General features: G+C 41.2%; 1 protein-coding gene across 6 annotated transcripts in view; it reads left to right on the top strand.

Annotated features, from left to right (window-relative positions):
• The window catches only part of cacna1e (calcium voltage-gated channel subunit alpha1 E), a 600,666-nt gene that overhangs the window by 500,458 nt on the left and 78,717 nt on the right, over nucleotides 1-21,491 (top strand). For all 6 annotated transcript variants that reach the window (XR_010005208.1, XM_062977736.1, XM_062977734.1 and 3 more), the window contains 5 exons: nucleotides 2,476-2,765; nucleotides 9,568-9,730; nucleotides 14,198-14,327; nucleotides 15,676-15,735; nucleotides 19,389-19,495. Coding sequence is in view for 5 of the 6 variants with exons in the window: in XM_062977736.1 (XP_062833806.1) it covers nucleotides 2,476-2,765; nucleotides 9,568-9,730; nucleotides 14,198-14,327; nucleotides 15,676-15,735; nucleotides 19,389-19,495 (750 nt within the window). In the remaining variant the exon portion in view is untranslated. The remainder of the gene's footprint in view (nucleotides 1-2,475; nucleotides 2,766-9,567; nucleotides 9,731-14,197; nucleotides 14,328-15,675; nucleotides 15,736-19,388; nucleotides 19,496-21,491) is intronic.

The following is a 21,491-nucleotide window of genomic DNA, read 5'->3' as shown; positions in this document are numbered from 1 at the left end:
TATGAAAGGATTTGCCTGTCAAGCTTCTATGGACTTTAATCTTGCTAAACTGGATTTAGCAGAGTTTAGGTTTTGGCTTCATCCACATACAGAAGCTCCTCCCATATAATAACTAGTCTACTCAGGCTTAAATCCAGAAATTATTAAATCCTAGAATAGCCACAGGGTTTGAATGGCTGTAGTATGCACTTTTAATGGAGCATGAGGAGCCATCCTTGGTTCCACTAACATTTTTCATATCCAGGTTCTGGTTCAAATACCCATGTTATGTGGATTGTTGAGCAACGGCTTGCTTTGACTGCCCCATAAATCTTCCCTTAACATTTTCTGTGAGCTGGCACTTCTGAGAGCTGACCCGATCTATGCAGATCATAGAGATAATACAGTGTGAATATCACATGCATCACCCCACATTTGGCTCCAGATTGATAGCAACTATATGTAAAACAGGAAATCCAAAAGAATTTGCTCCCCTTGACTTATATTCGAGTGAGAGTCCTGGCCGGCTTATATTCGGGTCAGCTTATACTCAAATATATAGGTAATCAGAGTTGGACAGTCTTACCTTATTAAAGTCTTATTATTATCTTAAATTACAGTTTTATGTAAATATTCAAAAACATTTAACCTACTGATGCCTCAATTAATGTACTTTTATTGGTATCTATTTTTATTTTTGAAATTTACCAGTAAATGCTGCATTTCCCACCCTCATCTTATATTCGAGTCAATACGTTTTCCCAGTTTTTTTGTGAGAAAATTCGTTGCTTATATTTGGGTCGGTGTATACGCGAATATACGGCTAAAATGGCAAAGCATTTCATTTTGAATCCCACATCAAATCCTGTGATATTTCTTGATAAGATGGATTTCAACATGTTGTATGGGAACACAAAATTGCTAGAAGGAGCAACTAGATCCTTGCAGTGGTCCTCGGTTTCTGTGTTCCATTTGCCTATGATCGTTGGGTGTATCTAGTTCATCTGCCATCTGAAATGACAGAATCCTAACAGTGCACAGGTCTCAATATTGTTGATATCTATGATTAAGACAATAGCTTAGCAGTAGTGTTATTTTTTCCTTAGTTGCTGCCTTTTCACCCAGTAAATTTTTAAAATTTGGGAAAGAGGAGGAAAATAGAGATTATAGAGTTCTGTTTATGCCGGGCTGTGGCGCAGGCTATTGAGCAGCTGTAATAAATCACTCTGACCATGAGGTCATGAGTTCGAGGCCAGCCCGTGGGGGGGGGGGGGGGGTGAGCACCCGTCAATTAAAAATAAAAAATAGCCCCTACTCGTTGCTGACCTAGCAACCCGAAAGATAGTTGCATCTATCAAGTAGGAAATAAGGTACCACTTATAAAAGTTGGGAGGCAAGTTTAACTAATTTACGACCTGGAATGAGGAAGTGCCATCAGAGTGGATGATGAAGCAGCTGCTCCCCCCCTGTGGCCAGAATCGAACATCTCCTCAGGAGAAGGTTAAATTGCCTCTGCGTCTGTCTCTGTCTCAGTCTCTGTTTGGTGTGTTTATGGACATTGAATGTTTGCCCTATGTGTGTATAATGTGATCCGCCCTGAGTCCCCTTCGGGGTGAGAAGGGCAGAATATAAATACTGTAAATAAATAAATTAAGAGTCAGGGTGAAATTTGCAAGGAGTTCAGTATTGCTGTCAAGACATCCTGTTTCTGAATCTGACACCTTCAAATATATGTACCCGGTTCCAGGTCCTAAAAGAGATATGGATATAGATCTAGGCAGACTTTGGAAAAGTTACTATTTTGGTCTAAAACATTCCCATATTTTTCCAGTCTCCATTGTTGTTGTTTATTTGTTCAGTCGCTTCTGACTCTTCATGACCTCATAGACCAGCCCACGGCAGAGCTCCCTGTCAGCCGTCACCAGTCTCCATATTGGTGGCCAAACTGACTGAGGGATTTTGTGTGCATGTTTATAATGACATGAACCCAACCTCCTCCTTAACCTCTCATTTCAGTTTCTGTGGGATTAAATCTAGGTCCTGATGTGAGGGATCCAGTTGCTGATTACAATTCATCAATAATACCTTTGTATTTTGTAGAATCTTGGAGCTATATTGACATTGGATTCCTTGAAGGATTGTTCTTTTTTCATAACAGGTGTCATTTTCAGATAGACTCAGGTTTATAGTACTTGTCTAATGGGGCATATTTTGACATCAGAATGTTTAAGCATTAATAAAAGGTTGACCTTTCTGTATCAGCATCTAATGGCTGTTATGATTCCTAATACATTGGCTTTAATTACATTGTGGGGATCTTCATGGAGAAGTGTCCAGAGTTTCTCTCTACTCTCTTGCACTGTTTTTAATCTCAGTCCTTAACTTCCTTTGAGAACATTTTATTCTCAATCTTTGGTTCTGCCAGCTAACATACATCCCTCATCTCTCCGCCATTTGATTTCCTTGTGATATTCTTTTTCTCCATTCTCCATACAGAACCAATGAAGTCTCAGTAAATGATGCTGCCTTTCATGTGGCCACCCATGAAACTAGCCCCTCCGAAGGCCATCTTGATTTGAACCAAAGCAAGGATGTCAGTCCAGTAGAGCAAGATGGTAATAGCCCAGACACAAGTGAGCAAGCACTATTGGGTGACCTGCCAATGGAGTCAGGCCGGACTATCAGCAGAAGTGAACCAGATCTCTCCTCCATCACAACCAATGTGGAGAAAGCTACCGAGAGCGCTACCATCATGATTGATGTTCAAGACTCTGCTGTGGTACAGAGTGAGGATCTGTCTCTTTTCATGCTTTATATCAAAGTTCAGTCTATTAATGGGATTGTACGAAATGTCATGCAGGACTACCAAAAATCAGTCTTCCTCTCAGCATAGGCTGAGCATTGGGAATCTTACTGGCTCACTTTTTGTATTTTCCATATTTGGTTAACTGTTCAATTGAATGATTTCTCAATGTGTGAAACTCAGAACATCCATGAATGCATAGCTAGATTCATTGGCAAACATTGCATTCTGAAATAATCTGAATATTTGGTCTCTGTCATTATATTGATGAAAAGCTTCATCTTTCCAAACTTAAATGTGATTGTGGCAAGCAGTAAATAAGAACCATATTAATGGTTCATGTTAAACTCAGAAGCTATGTTCAGTGCTCTTTATCTTTTTCTCAAAGTGGACCTGGTAACTCCAGTTATAGGAGTTGTTAGCTCCTTGGAAATTGAGTTAGTTGAATGCCATTCAATGTAGGGGTCTGTTTGTGTAACATGCATTTAGAAGCAAATGTAGAGATCTCAGTAACAGTAATACTATATATTGTCAAAAGCCTTCAACAATACATAGTAGCAAAATAATTTGACAGGTATTGGTGAAATCTCCATTAGAGGTGCTAGTGTACATTCTCCAGAGCCAGGCACGTATACAAATGCCAATGACACAAGAAATTGATTGAGCTTGGGGAGCTTTTCAACCTCCCATTTTTTTCTTCAACTTGGATCAAAATACTTTTCCCACTTAGAATCATAGATTGGGAAGAGATTACATGGGCCGTCAGGTCCGACCCACTGCCATGCAGAAAAACACAATCAAAGCACTTTCCAATTACTTACCTGTCAAGAATTGGTAGTGATGAGAATAAAACAGTGGTGTACAAGAACAGGACAGAACAGATATTTTCCATTCGGGTTCTCATTTTTGTACCAACACAAATTATTTGGTCCTTGCTGGATTGCTTGATGCTCCTCAACTGCAATACTTCAAAGGATTTATATCAGGTATGGGCAAACTTTTTTTGCCTTGGACGGGAGGGCTGGGCCAGAAGAGAGGGGGTTCAGGCATTGGTCATCTTCAGGTTGCCCTCCCAGCATAAGGATGGGCTGCTCGTCCCATTCTTATGCTGGGAGGAAGGTGGAACTTGCAGCGACTGCTTCGATCCTCTTTTTAATCCTCCTCCCCCGATCCTCAGGCTGTCCTCTTGGCAGAATGCTGGAATGAGGGTGAGACAGAACTGTGACTGAGTGCACTTTGGAGGGCTCTCAGTTGTGGCATGCCTTCCTTGAGCCGTCCTGCCGGCATAAGCATGGGATTGCCCTCACTGTCCTTATGCTGAGAGGAGAGTGAGACACATGGTGGCTGAAAGTGCTCCAGGGGCCCGCTATGTGCCTTCCTCCCCCATCTTTTTGGCATAAGGACTTGGCAAACCACCATGTCCTTATGCCAAGAAGACAGGGAAAATGAGGAGGGCCTAGGGTAAGCTCCCAGGGTGCCGCATCCGACCCCCGGGCCTTAGTTTGCTCATGCCTGATTTATATCTTGCATCCTTGTGAACTACACATTTGGTCTGATTTTCTCACGATATTACACCTTTATTTATTTATTTATTTATTTATTTCAAATATTTCTATCCCGCCCTTCTCACCCATTAATTGGCTCATCTTCCCTCTATCTCAGTACATATTTTGGATATCTGTCTACTGTGTCTTTCCTGAGCAGCAAAAGCACTTCCTCCAGGATGAATGGATAAAGAAAATATTTCTTGTTGCTGCTGCATTCAGGATCAGACATCTAGTGATAATTTCAGATCTGTGCATGCCAAATCACTCCAGATGTGACTCAGAGGGAGCAGCAAAGATGACAAAAGGTATAGAGAACAAAACATATGAGGATACAATGAAGGAGCTCGGTGAAGAGAAGACTGAATAATTGTACTCTTTAGATACTTCAAGGTCTGTTTCAGAGTGGAGGGTGCAGATTAATTCTCCATTGCTCCAGAGGCTAGAACCAGTTCTAATGGTCTGAAGTCAGAGGAGAGTAGACTTCACTTGACTATTTGAAGGAATGTTTTAAGAGTAAAAGCAATTCAGCAATGAAACCAATTTATTAAGTTCTGTGGGATCTCCTCTGGGCGTCTTCAAAAAGAGGCTGGACAATTACCTGCTGTGGATGCTTTAGCTGAAGATCCTTCACTGACCATGCTTTTGGTATTCTTGCATTTTATGACCCATGAACTGACTATATTTAATAGATCTTTCTGTCATTGTCTTTTTGGCTTTGGATATCAGGACTACTGGGTTTATGTATGACCTCTGGACAGGCTAAGACCTTGTGCAGTGCCTCCTTCCATCTTCTGCAATTAGCTGTCAATGTCCTGGACTGGACTGAGTTCCTTGCAGCTAATTCTCTCATGAGAATATGTCTCTTTGGATACTTATTTATTTATTATTATTTATTTCGAATATTTCTACCCTGCCCTTCTCCCCGAGGGGACTCAAGGCGGCTTACACAACTGGTAGGATCACTACCAGTACACCATAATACAATAAAATAAGAATAAAACAGTTAAAATAATTAAATAACATAGTAAAATACAATATATAAAAATTTAAAACAATGCAACACCAAATATATATACCAATCATCCATCAGACCTTGTGCAAAACCTTTATCCGATCCATGTCAATGCTAACTGAGTTCATTCATTAAACGCTTGCGCGCATAGCCAGGTCTTCAGCTTCTTCCTGAACCCCAAAAGGGATGGAGCCTGCCGGATGTCACTGGGGAGGGAGTTCCACAGCCGAGGAGCCACCACCGAGAAGGCCCTGTCTCTCGTCCCCACCAGCCGTGCTTGTGAGGCCGGTGGGATCGAGAGCAGGGCCTCCCCGGATGATCTTAAGGTTCTCGTGGGCTCATAGGAGGAGATGCGTACTTGGACTGCTTTTCCAGAGCTTCCTTTAAATTTCCTAGAATCTAAATCAGTGTGCTTCTCAAGCTGTCCAGCACATGAGCAAATCCATCCTTCAGACTAGTCAAAGAATGAAAGGCACTTCCAGACATGGTTTAAACCACACATCTTCCCAAAAAAACTAGGCTTTGCTGTGGGGTGTCCCCATGCCATCCCAATGACTACCAGAATGGCATGGGCCACCCCAGCCCCCCCCCCCCCCCAAAAAAAACCTTAAAAGAAAAACTTACTTCTTCTTTTAAGGGCTTTTGGGGGGGAGTTGGGGAGGGGGTCAGTGCTCTCTCAGTTTTCTGTGCTCATGGAGCCCAAAAAGACTGAGAAGGTTGTGTGGACTGGGCCCGGGGATTGCATGGCATGATCCCCAGGCCCAATCCACTGGACCCACACTGGTAAGGCCTGGATCTTACCAAAGATCTGAATTTTACCAGGTATCTAATTAATTCAGAACAAAGCAGGGTTTATCTACTTTGTCCCAAATTAATTCACTTTTACCAGAGGTTTTATTTGGATGCCTCTGGTAAAAACCCACCAGGTCCTGCATTTTGGGGACTGCCTGGAAGTGCCCTAAATCAATTCCAGGTTCCTAGAATTAAGCAGGGAAAAATTCAGAAACACACTGTTAGCATTAAGATAAAATGAACATACTATCAACTAACTAAGACTTAGAAGCATTCAACCTACACATTTGTTTTGCAGTCTCCAGGCCATTACACAGACCCCCCTGACTGCCCACGCTACAATCATAGTTTTTAATAATTTTTTTCACTCTAATACCCAAATTTAACCCTCATAAACCCTGAAGTTAAAACTAGAACTGTACAGCCAATCATGTTTGGTGTTGAGGTATAGTTTCTTTGTACATTTTTTTTGTTTTTGTTTTTGTTTTTGGTTTTTTTTGCAATTTCTTGGTCTGTTACTACCTGCAGAGATAGGTGTGAAACATGGTCCCTAGGCCAGGGTCTTAAGAATAGTTCAACAAAACAGCACACAAGAAAAGGCCTCTGTGACTTTGTAGCATATTTTAGTCCTTCCTTAACACCTTGCTAATCACCTAAAAGCAAAGGCAATTTCATTTCGCAAGTGGGAATATTTTTTCTGGGCAGGACAATCTACTAGAGAAGACAATTTCAACTTCTAATCAATAACCTATAAGGATCTGATGATGCATCCCCTAGTGGTTTTTGCAAATACTTTGTTAACATGAGACTGAATCAGAGATGGGGGGCAGGGATAAGAACATATAGAGATGCATGTTTTGGGCAGCAGCTGCTTGGCTATGTCTGGATGTGTTCTTTGTTCATATCCATTTCTAGAATGTAGTGTGGGGAGATAGGTTGAAATCATCATATCCTCCCGCTCTTGTTTTCCCACTTCCTATTTTAGTCTGTAAATATCTTGGGAGCAAAGACCTGTCTGCATTTCCTTTATATAATGACTATATGCTATGAATAATTCAGCAGACCATCTGAAAGACCATCTCTCCCAACATGAGCCAGCCTGAGACTTCAGTTGTTGGGAGAGATCTTTCTTTGGTCCCAATGTATTTATTATTTATTTATTTGCTCTATTTATACCCCGCTTTTCTCTACCCTGCAGGGGACTCAAGGCGGCTTACACAGAGGCAATTATTCAATGCCTTAAAACATATACAATTTAAAAATTAAAATTAAATTAGATTAAAATCAGACATATTAAACATTTAAAACATTACATTACATAAAAATCATGCCATCCATGGTCGTAGTCCAATCCTTTCCATAGTTGTTCCATATATTCCAAAGCTTCATCGCACTGCCCTATTCACTACAAGCCTGATCCCACAGCCAAGTTTTTACCTTTCTTCTAAAGGCTAGGAGGGAGGGCCTAATCTAATGTCACTGAGGAGGGAGTTCCATAGTCGAGGGGCCACCCCCGAGAAGTCCCTGTCTCTTATTCCAACCAATCGCACCTGTGAAGGAGGCAGAACCGAGAGCAGGGCCTCCCCTGCAGATCTTAACGTCTGAGCTGGTTCATAGGGAGAAATATGTTCAGACAGGTAAGCTGAGCCAGACTAAAGCCAGCACTTTGAATTGTCCTCGGTAGCAGACTGGCAGCCAGTGGAGTTGATGTAGCAAGGGGATTGTATGCTCTCTGTATGCCGCTGCAGTGAGCAATCTGGCTGCTGCCCATTGGACTATTTGGAGCTTCCAAACAGTCTTCAAAGGCAACCCCACGTAGAGTGCATTGCAGTAATCTATTTGGGATGTAACCAGAGCATGGATCACCATGGCCAAATCTGACTTCCCAAGGTATGGACGCAACTGATGCACAAGTTTTAATTGTACAAAAACTCCCCTGGCCACCACCTAAACCTGGGGTTCCAGGCTCACGGGTTTGTGATGAATCCAGGAGAACTCCCAAGCTGCAAACCTGTGTCTTCAGGGGGAGAGTAACCCCATCCAAAACAGGCTGTTACTCTATACCCTGTTCAGTCTTTTGACTGACCAGGAGGACCTCTGTCTTGTCTGGATTCAATTTCAATTTGTTCACCCTCATCCAGACTGTCACAGCTGCCAAGCACCGGTTCAGGACCTAAACAGCCTCCTTAGGAGCAGGTGGAAAGGAGTGATAGAGGTGGATGTAATCTGTGTACAGATGACATCGAACTCCAAAACTCTGGATGATCTCTCCCAACGGCTTCATGTAGATGCTAAACAACATGGGGGACAGCATGTAGTCCTGTGGGATCCCACAAGACAATGGCTGCGGGACTGAGCAGGTGTTCCCCAGCAACACCTTCTGGGAGCGATCCTCCAGGAAAGACTGGAGCCACTGCAAAACAGTATCTCCGAGACCCATTCCCGCAAGGCGTCCCAGGAGGATACCTTGGTCAACGGTATCAAAAATATTGCCACAGGCTCATTTGGTGATGATGTGCGAGAAGGTCTTCTCAGCAGCTGTTTGTAGGTGTGGAGCTCTTCTCCAAAGAAGCTACCCTGCCTCTTTTCTGCTTTCTTTTCAGTTTAGTCAAAGAGGTCTATGGCAATTAACTGACTGTGAAGAAGAAACTTTTAACGGGGATGGTGTAGTACTTTTATTATTGCAGTTCTATCTTCACATTTGTGGTTTTGACTTCTGATTTTAGCTGCTGACCTTCTTTCGGCCATGTTTTTGTTTGTGTTGTACAGTACTTTGAAATGGTCATATGACTGGTCAAATAAATATTATTACATTGACTTCTGATTTGATTATTCATTGATTTGATTAAAAGTATTCTGGCTAAGAATGTCTAGGTACTCCAGCATGACTCTGTGGTCAACTTTTTCCAAGTAATGTTGGGAGATTTCTAGAGGGATCAATATTCTAGGAATCTCTCAGTCCTTCAATGAGATTCTGTAGTCAGCTTCCAGTGGATGTTGACCATAGAACCATGCTATACATGAGACAACTTCTCAGGTGTAAAAAATGGCTGTTTCTTTATCCATGCCTTTTTACTCTTATGGGTATCCTGTGCACCTAACCCAAGCAAATGTAGAAGACTCATTATATTGATATGCTTCTAAATGTTTTATCCTGTTTTAATTTAGTCATATTTTAGTGGGTTAGCATATTTGATTGCATCTGACTCCTTTATTATGAGGCTTTTAGCTGTATTTTGTTATAGTCTGTTCTGTAAGGCATTTTGTGTCCTAAATTAGTGAAAGGATGGAAGAGAGATACATGGATAGATAATTAAAAATCTGTCCCTCAAGAATCTCAAATCAAGAAACATAGCAGAGTCCCATGTGAACCTCTTCCTTGCTTTGTATATTTTCATCACCCAGTGCACTAACACAACACCTTCACTTCACAGTTAGCAACAAGACAGATGGAGAGGCCAGCCCTCTGAAGGAACCGGAGACAAAGGAGGAAGAGGAGGTAGAAGTAGAAAAGAAGAAACCAAAAAAGAAGAAATCTGCGACAGGAAAACCAATGGTGCCACACAGCTCCATGTTCATATTCAGCACCACAAACCCGTGAGATATATTACTTTTTTGGTTTTTAATTTTTTTTCCTGCATAATACACAGTTTTTCCAACTGCTTTGTGGAATCTTGTTCCTTGGAAACATATCACATGTATTTTACTAAGACAATAGGTAACAGATGAAAAGCTTTCTTGAGTCAAAGCTTGCTCGTCGTTATTAGCTTTCTCCTTGCTGTGTGCAAGGAATGTACATTTTTAATTATGTGGAATGACAGAGCCAGCACTTTACATAAATTGAACCTGAGCCTTAAACATGTTCATACTAGAATCTTTCAAAAGACAGTGCATTCAGAGCAGCTCACACAAAGCAAAAGCATCTGATGCGCCAACAGGAAATCTCCAGCCTTGAACCTTTATTCAGAAAGTTTGATTGTTTCATAATTTTGTGCCCTAGCAAAATTCTAAAATATGCAATATTTCAGCAGTTACATTTTGGGCCCTTTGTAGGCCCCCATTAAGTGGGGAGGAACCATTGCTTAGTGGTTAGAGTTCATATTGAATCTTTAGCATATTGAAAGGATCAGGAATCAAGCAATGAAAGTGAGTCCTGTGTAAGTAGGGTATCAGTAGTGATTTAAAAAAAATGACTGTTTATTTTTTAAGAAGTAATTCATCCTTACAAAAAATTTCATTGATGTTACTTACTGTGGAAATAGTGAGTCACTCCATTACTCAGAATGGGCAAATTGCATTTAGTTACTATTTAATTAACTTTAATTTTTTCCTATTAACTTTGTAAAAATGCACTTCATGGTGAAAAATAATCCAAAATGATTCCTGAAAAGCACATTTTCAGAATAAAAATAAAACGTTCCTTGTTAAATGATTTAAAAGTGATGGTTTGAAAAGGCACCACACACTCTTCTTTTACCCTCCCCAATGCCATACTATTCTCCCTGCTTCTCTGTCTAGCAGACGGGCTACTTGGCCCATCCTACACCACTTGCTCCTTTCAGGACGGAGCTCGTTATACAATTCACATGTACGTATAGTTGGGCTCCATCCAGAAAAAGGAGAGCAAGCGGCATTTGCTGCCGCTGCCGCAATACGAGAACCTTTCTGTGTTGCCTTACCAGCAATGGGGGGAAGCCGAGCAGCGATGCTTCCCTCCAGGCGATGGGGTCCAAGGCAAGTTGTGCAATAATAATAATAATAATTATTATTATTATTATTATTATTATTATTATTATTATTATTATTATTATTATTATTAATTTGTACCCCGCCCTATCTCCCTGAGGGGACTCAAAATGCAATGTGGGGCATGGAGTGACGGCTTTTCCATGCCCCCCGCCAGGAGCCCATGGATTTGCCACAATGTGTGGTGAATCCATGGGCGTTTGTGATGAGGTCCTTATAGAAACATTCACATGCCTTCTGGAGTACTGAGCAGCATAATGTCTCAATCGCCTGCACCAAAGATTATGCACACCACAGGGATGCTCCTCTCCCCATCAATGCCCTGCACTGGAACTGTTGTCTTTGCCTTTGGAATTGCAGTGGCTAATTGTGTAGCCCCTGGTGGCACAGCGGATTAAACTGCTGAACTGCTGAACTTGCTGACAAAAAGGTCAGCAGTTCTAATCCAGGGAGTGGGGTGAGCACCTGCAGTTAGCCCAGCTTCTGCCAACCTAGCAGTTCAAAAACATGCAAATATGAATAGATAAATAGGTGCCGCTTCAGCAGGAAGGTAATGGTGCTCCATGCAGTTATGACCTTGGAGGTGTTTACGGACAACGACAGCTCTTTGGCTTAGAAATTGAGATGAGCACCAACCCTCAGAGCTGGACACGACTAAACTTAATGTCAGGGGAAACCTTTACCTTACATTATTTTAATTGGTGTTTTGGGAACTTGCCCTTCAAACACTAAGCAGACATGACACCATCCACACAACTAGCAGTTGCTCAAAGTGAATATTTTTAAAATATAGTATACCTCAGTTAATGAAGTATAAGTGCTCCTGGGCATTATGTCTTTCGCAGAAACTTTGATAGCAGAGGCAGAAAAAACATGGAAAACCCAGGGTTGTTTTCTGCACCACATAAAAAAAAATCAGTAATATGTTGACTCAAAACTGACAAGTTGTCCCTATAAAATGAAATACCTAGATCAGGTAAGATTTGTGGAAACATTCTGAGTCTTCTTGAGAACACTTTTTCCAACATGCCTCCAGGGAAGACTTTGACTTTCATCTGCCTCCACTTTTTAAATATACTTTGCTGGCATTTGTAGGAATTGTCACTAACAAAAATTTTTCCTGACGAAATAGCAGGACAAGGGGCAATACAGCAGGAGATGAATGCTCAAAGACCCTTACTCTACTTCATGCCAGAAATGAGGTGCCAGCACTTGTTATTTACTAAACAAAAAACCCACACAAGTAATAATTTAATCTTTGAAAAAAATTATCCCGCTTAACATCTGAAAGAATCCTCTCCAAATTAAAATATCAATAGTGAACCTTATTTTTTAAAAATATGATACCTAGAGATATTATAAGAAATAATATTTAATAGGACCCCCGGTGGCACAGCGTGTTAAAGCGCTGAGCTGCTGAACTTGCAGACTTAAAGGTCGCAGGTTTGAATCCAGGGAGCAGAGTGAGCACCCGCTGTTAGCTCCAGCTTCTGCCAACCTAGCAGTTAGAAAACATGCAAATGTGAATAGATCAATAGGTACCGCTCCAGTGGGAAGGTAACAGTGCTGCATAATCTTGGAGGTGTCTACGGACAACGCCGACTCTTCGGCTTAGAAATGGAGATGAGCACCAACCCCCAGAGTCAGACATGACTGGACTTAATGTCAGGGGAAACCTTTACCTTTTACTTATATTTAAATATATGAACCAAACTCCAGCTCTGCAAACTGAGGTATGCTAGGGCTCTTCTACAAGAGAACATTGCTCCCTGTATGCATATATGTTTGTTCGTGCGTATGTGATTGTATGCGAATATGCATATGTGAGATTTCCTGCACAGAAGCTGGGTTATGTCTATAGCGATCTCTATAACTATAAATCTTTATATATTGTCGAAGGCTTTCATGGCCAGAATCACTGGGTTGCTGTGAGTCTCTGCTGACGTTTCACCCACATTTGTGGATGCCTGCCACAGATGTGGGCAAAACATCAGGAGAAAAAGCTTCTGGAACATAGCCATACAGCTTGAAAGACTCACAGCAACCCTTTATCTAGTTGTTTCTAACCAAAAGGTGAGCCGTCGTGAGGTTTTCTCACAAGATTTGGTCAGTCTTCCTCTGAGGCTGAGATTGTGTAACTTGTCAAAGTCACCCAGTGGTTATCATGCCTGAATCCTGGTTTCCAGGATCCAACACTTAAACCATGATAGTTATACTTTATTCAGGGATGGCCCCAAAATGGAATGTGATGACATAGAGGGTAGGCTTGAGATGATATTGCTAATTTCCACACACAGAGATACATACATTGGTGTATGTAGATACATACATTTTGAGAATGCTAATAACGTTCTGCTCTCTCAACACAGCATGATGTTGCTGGGACTTTGTAGTGGAAAGCCACCTATCACTTTTTTCACCTTAGTCTTAGGCTGCAATCTATACATTTCCTACTTACCTGGTGGTAAATTAAATCAGCATCAATTAAGCCTGTTTCTGAGTAGAAATGTATAGAGTTGTTAAAATTGTAAAAAAAAATTGCTCTCTAATCTGAGATGTTTCCAATATTTTTCTAAATTGTATGTGTATGAGTGTATCCCATTTTACAAAAGCAGTGACTGTGGGCCCCTCAAAGAAAATGGAAGGAACCATAGTCTCTTCAATGGGTTTTTATTCTTTAAAATCAAGCTAAAAGTTTAGATTTCATGGAAATATATTGACTCAAAAGAGTAGTTTTCAAATTTTCTCCTTTAAAGGAAATCTTTCCATTCCATTATCTTTTCTAAGGAGCAACTCTGTAATGGAAGAGTTTCAGGGAGGGTGTTCTAGGACAAATCTCGTGTAACACAGGATGCTGATCATTCTTCTAGGGGGGTCCCGGTGGCCTTTTTTTTTTACCTGAATAACGGATTTGTAACACACTTCAAGTGTGCCTTGCAAGACTTACAAGATTCCTAGGCCAACTGCCATACTGAGAAACCAATTCACCATTTGTCATTGAAGAACTCTGATATGCTGCTGAGAAATCCGACGGTTCCTCAGAATGCAGTCTGAATATACTTGTCAAGCGTAAGAATGGTTGTCATCAGAAGAGATGCCATTAAACAGAGCTGGGATGCTTCCAGATAGCGATCTTATTGTGCAGTCATCCTGCCACATTCATGACATGTTCAGGAGCAGCCCTATTTCAGGCTGAATACTCTGAAATGTTATTAAAATGTGCCATGTGATGGCAATTTTCGTGACAAGAGTAGCATCTCATATCAGTGGCAAAGCTTTGGCTGCTGCATTGACCAACCTGTCTTCTTTCCCTGACAGAATCCGAAGGGCCTGCCATTACATTGTCAACCTGCGTTATTTTGAGATGTGCATTCTTCTGGTGATTGCAGCGAGCAGCATTGCTTTGGCAGCAGAGGACCCCGTCTTGACCAACTCAGAGAGGAATAAAGTGATTACTATGTTTCTTGAGCATTCTGCCCTGCCATGAGAACCTAATGTAAATGAGCTCCAATTCCTTAGCTACATACCCACTTTTCAGCCCAGGGCAAATCTCAACTCCAGTTTCTTGGGGTCAGCTTTAACTGGGCTGTGTTTTCCTGCTTTGTCTCAAATTAATTTGGTTTTACTTGAGACATCATTTGGATGCCTCCGGTAAAACCACTGGAACTCCCGCATTATGGGCCCTGTCTGGATGGGCCCTGAGTCTTCTGATTGTGTCCCTTAGCTCATAGGAAGATGCAGCAAAGCAGCTTTACTTGTGGTGCATTCCTCACAGGGCCTTTGTTGTTCTATTGACAGGAGTACTCATGTTTGTTTGTTTCCCCTGTAGGGAAATGTTCTTTCAAAAAAAGGATCTTTTGTGCATGTGGAGCAGTGGTTCACAAACTTATTTAGCCTACCGCCCCCTTTCCAGAGAAAATATTACTTAGTGCCCCCTGGAAAGGGGTGTGTGGCTTAGAGAGGTGGGCGTGGTTCCTGCTCAAGAGGGCGGGGCTGAGCCTCTCCCTAGCCCAAGATGCAGGGCTGGGAGGGGGAGGGGGAGGTGGACGGAACCAAAAATGGGCAGCCAGGACTGGGATGGGCAGAGTCACGAGCTCTGAGGCAGGGCTGAGCTTCTATCCCTGTCCTGCGGCGCCTGCCAGGACACAGGGGGCGAGGCTAGAGGAGGGGGCAGAGCTTCTTCCCAAGTGCCTGACAAGGCTGAACCTCTATTCCCCATCCCCGTGTTCTAACAAACGCCTCAGGGGAGGTATACAGAGGCTCAGCCCTGTATCGTACTCTTGGGAAGAGGCCCTGCCCCCGCCCCAGCCCCACCCTTTGGTCCTAAAAGGCCTCTCAGGAGAGGTATAGAAGTTCAGCCCTGTCTTGGGCTCTTGGAAGGAGGCCCCGCCCCCTTCCCTAGCTCCGCCCTCTGTGTCCCAACAAGCATCTCAGGAGAGGTATTCTCAGCCCTGTCTCGGGCTCTTGGGAAGAAGCCACGTCCCTCCCCTGGCCCCACCCCTGAGTCCTAATAGGTGCCATCACCGCCCCCCTGGATTGCTGCACCAGGGGGCGGTAGCGCCCACTTTGGGAATCACTGATGTAGAGGAAAAATGATTAAGTATCTTGGGCATTTGATATGGATACAGGGCAAAAAAAAACCCAAATGTAGCTTCTGGCCAACATATTTGAAATTATTCTGAAAGCATAATGTAGTTGTTGCTATGTGTGAGGATTCTCATTAAAGATAAATGGATAGATACAAACACACATAGATACAAATGTGCATACTTCAACCTTTCATTTCTCCTTGACAGGTCCTGAGGTATTTTGACTATGTTTTCACCGGTGTGTTTACCTTTGAGATGGTTATCAAGGTAAGAGGCCACATTGTTTAAAATAACCCGAGGAAAGAACATGAATTTCGTGTTCATTTCAGACATAGTGTTGTGGTTCAGTTTTCAGTATAATGATCGGGTCATGTTTAAGATCCAATCTTTTCCTATGTGCTGCCACCTCCTGGCAGATGAGACTGGTTCTCAATGTTACCTACTTAGTACTTAGCATTTCTTCTACTGAACAAAGGGAGAAAATGCTTCCCTTTCTCTCTTTAATAACATGTATTTTCAATAAATGAAAGTGGTTCCTTGGATGAATTGTCAGAGTTTGTTGGAGCTCTTGTCCTTGATATGCTGCAGATATTTTTGGTAACCATGGGCATCCTTGAGCTCCAATAGCTTTACAAGCTTCTTAGTTTGTCCTTGCCTTGATTTTTCTCGTCCTTCTATAAACTTCCCCCGACTATCAAGAGACTTTGTCATTGTAGCAAATCATCTCTGTGTGCAAATTACAGGAACCACTCAGTGTTTTGCTTTGCCCTCTTTCTGTTGTGTATCCTTTCCTCTGCGGCAGACCTTCCTCTGAGCTCCTAGACTATGCTGATGTTATTTCTTGCTCCTTTCTCTTTATCTATGTAAAATCTCTTTTGGGACGTCACCCATGACATGACCTTAGTCTTTTGTTCAATTAAAGTCTTGTGAGATTAGAAATCTCCAAACAGCAAGGATGGCTTTTGCACATGTTGCTGCCTGGGGAAATGACTATGAGTTGCCAACTTTGACATGGAGAAGACACTTGGAGTAGAGCAGTAGAAGCACTGCCAACAGGAAAGGGCAGTAGGCCAATTTAGGTAGTGAAGGACAAGCCACATACATATTATATGTACAGTAAGCTCTTGGGTTCCTCAAAAGTTTAGTTTTGGAATCTCACACAAATATGAAAAACATAAATGACGAATCCTATACTATTAAATGGCAATGGCATGACTGCTCATGTGTCAGCATATCTGCATTCCCATTGCTGCTGTTTAATATTTTAGGGTGTGATAATCTGGAAGTGATTGACTTCACAGATCTGGAGAGCCTGCTGTATTTATGTATATTTTGTGCCTTCTGCTCTGAAGTGCATCCCAAAATCTAATGTGTGAAGCTTTCTAAAAAGATTTCTTTTTTTGTGGGGAAAGGGGTTTGCAGAATGGATAATACTGAAGAATTTTGTATGGTTTTAAAAAGTGAATTAAAACCATGAAGAACTTCACTTTCTTAGCCCTTGAGTGACTTTGTTAAAACCAGGTAGGATAAGAAAAGAGGTGGCCAAGTTGTTGGTTTGATGGTGGTTTACAGCAACATGTTCTGTGACTTCCTCTTTGTGGGTGGCGGGTGTTGGCCTCAGTGGGAACAGAATGTGAAATATTTTCTTGCATTAGAAAATTGGATACACCCCCCTATCTTTTTTAAGGAGAACTTTTTACACATCCCTGTCATGCCTCAAATGTCACTCCCACGGACCAGAGCTTCTAAAATTAGACACCAGCTTGGTATTCAGGAAGCTAAATTGGCATGCTAGCTTTTATAAATTTCTGGCAAACCTGAAAGGGTATACATCTTATTTAACCTGGGATCTGTAATGAACATGTGTGGATTTTATATGTCACAACAAGCATAGGGAAGGAACCTCAGGGCTTAAAGACATAAGAACTGCTCTGCTCAGTCATTCCAAAGACCCAGCTGGTAAAATAGTCTATTCCAAAAGGGATAAACTGGATGCCTCTAGGACAGTCTTAGATAGCTATGTTAATTTCATTCCTGCACCATTTTTAAAAGTCATGCAAGCTAGTGGTGATCACCAATCGGTGACGCTGTATACTCAGAAATTGTGTCAACATACAACATAAGCTTCTTTTACACCTGTGGTTCCCAACCTTTGGGTCTCCAGGTGTTTTGGATTTCAGCTCCCACAGTTCCAACAGCTGGTAAGCTGTCTGGGGTTTCTAGGAGCTGAAGTTCAAAATACCTGGAGGACCAGGGTTGTAGCCAAAGTGGGGTAGGGGTTCAACTCCCAAATATTTCAGGGTTTTTTTATTTTAAAAAACTGGTTTACTCATGAATTTTAACTGGTTAACCAAATCCCCATGAGTGTCCACTGAAGTTTATCAATGGAGCCTGATTTCTAAATTATTTTGCATTATGGAACTTCAGTGTTCCCTCACTTATCGTGGGGGTTATGTTCCAGGACCACCCGCGGAAAGTGAAAATCCGCAAAGTAGGGACACTATATTTGTGTTGAGTACAGTCTCACTGGCCAGTAGCGTCTCTGTCTGCCGCTGCCTTCTAAGGCGAAAACAAAGTTGCTTCAGCCCCCTTTTTCTCTTCCTTCCTTCTTTCTTCCTTCCTTCCATCCATCCATCCATCCATCCATCCTTAGGCTTCCCCTTAGGAAGGAAATAGAAAGAGGGATTTGTAATATTATTTTATTATTTATACTATTATTTTAGTACTTATTAAAAAAAACCATGAAACAGCGAGTCTGTGAAAAGCGAACCACGAAGTAGTGAGGGAACACTGTACTCTTCATGATTCGCTAAAAAAAAATTTAACACCCCTTTTTTTCTGGCTACAGCCCTGTGGAGGCCCAAAGGTTGGGAACCACTGTTCTACACTGACATATAATCCAAATTATCAAAGCAGATAGTCCACATTAGATATTCTGGATTTTATATGGCTGTGTAGAAGGGGGCATAGTCAGCCAAATGCTGAGCCTCAGCAAGCTCCCCTTGAGGAGGAAGCAAAAAAATTTTTGAAGTTGTTACCAAAACAACATGGATAGGAGAAAGGGAAGTTTTGTTTCTCTACTTGATTCAAAGCCATTTGTGAAGATTCTCCTTGTGCCCCAAATCACTACTCTTTAACCAAAAAGCAAAGCTGAAGAACATTTGGCATGGTATAGTGATAAAAAAAACACCTACTAAATTCCTTTGTTTTTAAGTAGAGTGCTTCCCTATTCTACTGATCAGGCATAGGAAGCATTTGTAGTATGTTTATTTTACAAAAGTGGTACATGTTGGCAAGGTTATCCCTCCGCGTATACTTGCAATGCAAATCTTTTTTATGTTTTAAAATTATTATTTTTAAGACGTCCTCTTCAGTTTCAGAACTGTAGTACATCTCTCCTTTGTTTGCTTTTAGTTTTGACAACACAAGTGTGCTTTTCCGCAGTACTCTTTCATTATGTGATAATGAAATACTGTGGTATTGGTGTTGGCACAAACAGGAGATGATTTCAGATGAGGCTTTTTCCTGTGATCAACATACCGTACTTTAAAAAAGGAATTTGATTTGGTCATTCCTCTCTTGTTTATGTCTTCTGGGCACTCAAGATTTAAATATGGAGGATACATAATATCTAGATTTCTTTTATTGCTATTTGGTTTTTTATGACTGTTTTATTGATGCTGATGTTTTATTGTTGGGATATTTGTTTTATTGTTTTGCTGTTTTTGTTATATTGTTGTTTTGGGCCCATGTAAGCCGCCACGAGTCCCTTTGGGGAGATGGGGTGGGGTATAAGAATAAAGTTGTTGTTGTTGTTGTTGTTGTTGTTGTTGTTATTATTATTATTATTATTATTATTATTATTATTATTATTATTATTATTATTGTCTCTGATTAAATTGCCTCCATCTTTTCGACAGATGATAGATCAGGGATTGATCCTACAAGACGGCTCCTATTTCCGAGATCTCTGGAACATCTTGGATTTCATTGTGGTTGTCGGAGCACTGATGGCTTTTGCTTTGGCGTAAGTCTCTTCATTTTGGGAACTTCTGCTCTGTTGAGACCCTGACTTTGGAAATACCTCTCCCACTCTTCAGGTCCTTACTACTACGTCATTCAGCCTCAAGAACTCCCCAGGCTGGTGTTTGGAAACTCAACCAAGATAAAATCCTTGTCTTCATTACCAATACTTGCTTGCGATGGAGTGAAAAGATGTATGCATTTTTTTCAATATGAAAAGTGGAGAAATAGTTGCATTGGATGGGAGGAGGGCAAGAAACATGATTAAGCCACAAGATCGCAGGAGTATGTTTTGTAGTCCGTTTTAGCCCTATATTTCCACGAGAACATTGCAGTAGTAATGAAGAAACAAATGTCAACATATGCAGAATCAAAGTATATGCACATCTCAGTCCATTCATCACACAACACAAGTAGCTCCTTCTTATATGCCATTAATTCAGATTTCGTAGGTAAGACTGTAGTCTATAAAACTATGTAATGACCTAATTGGTCATTATATTATCTTCAATTAGGATTCACGTAGACAGATCTAAACCACTTCACAACATAATTTAGTGCCATGTCTTACCTTGACATGTTCCTGAGAAATAGCATATTTGTGAGAACACTGGGAGTTTTCTGTAAAACTCCAGAGCTGTAGCTACCTTGAGTGAAAGCCGGGGGAAATAAACCAGGTCAGGTGAGGATAGGAATGTGTGTCAAAAAATATTGTGTACTTTCTATGCAGTACAACACAACACTTGTGGTGGAGTTTTTGTTTACAAAGAAATAGTTTTGGAAGGATGGATTTGGAACAAAGAAACAGCAGGGTGGATGAATGTGTTTTAGCCCTTTCCTTTTATTGTTGAACCCCAGATGCCCTCCTTCAGATGCACACACACACACACACACACACACAGAGAGAGTCATATGTCTTTAAATGTTTGTTTACTCTCACATGTAATTCTGTTCATGTATTGGGTCATCATTGTCTGCAGTTTGGGCTAATAGTAAGTTGCACTGTTTGTGCTTGATTTTGTTGTGTTCAGTATACTGCAAATAATTGAGCATGAGTGAGATGTTACTGAGGGCCAAACTGGACATTATTGGAAAAATGCATAACTTACAAATAATTTATTGCCTAAGAAAAGGATGTCCTGAAGGCAAGCACACACACAATTTAGGAGTCCCAAGCAGTTACCTGCTTTAAAGACAGCACAGTGGATTGCTTTAAAGGCTACAGCCATTATTAAAATTCTGATGGTTAACTTTCTTTGAAGAGAGATTCAATTTTTCACAGGGAGACTCACAAGAATGATTGGAATAGTAAGAGTAAAAAAGATTTAAAATGTAATGTTAAATAGTACAATTGGACAGGTTGGAATATTAAAACATAACTAAATTAAAAGCAATTCAAAAACAATAAAATGTACATTAGTAAATACTTTATGACCTATCTGCAAGAACCTGCATCCTTATCTTCCAACCATTTGCTTGCTGAAATCAAAAGAAGGACAAGGATGGACCATAGCTTCTCTTGAAAGACAAGTTCCAGAAAGTAGGAGCAGCCACCAAAAAAGCTAATTTTTTTCTGTTGTGTTCTGTATGATATATGTGGTTTGCAAACACATATTAGTCATTCTTTTTTTTAATGTACTGTATGATGTGAATGTTGATACATGGAATCAGGGAGAGAGAGGCAGGTGGATTCTGTGACTGGAAAATAGTAAAATGTAAGGATACCAAGGGTGTGAGATGGGGTTGCTGCTTTTCTCAGATGCAAATCTTCTTCCAACAGTCTCCTTCTTGTTCCTTTGCTCTCTGCTGATGGCCCATTTCCTGATCTTTTCTGTTTTCTTTCCATCTGTCTATCGATCTGGCTTTGTGACTGTACATCTGGGCCTTTATCCACAGGAATGCTTTGGGGTAATTATCCTTTTTGTTTCTCTTTTGGGGATGCAAGTGAGGGTGACACGATATGAATGGAAGAAATTGGTGTGCTTATCTGTCTGTTACGT

This window comes from Anolis carolinensis, chromosome 4, assembly GCF_035594765.1.
Source record: "Anolis carolinensis isolate JA03-04 chromosome 4, rAnoCar3.1.pri, whole genome shotgun sequence".
Lineage (NCBI taxonomy): Eukaryota > Metazoa > Chordata > Lepidosauria > Squamata > Dactyloidae > Anolis > Anolis carolinensis.
The sequence above is the reverse complement of the archived record's forward strand: the minus strand, read 5'-3'. Positions and strand labels throughout refer to the sequence as shown.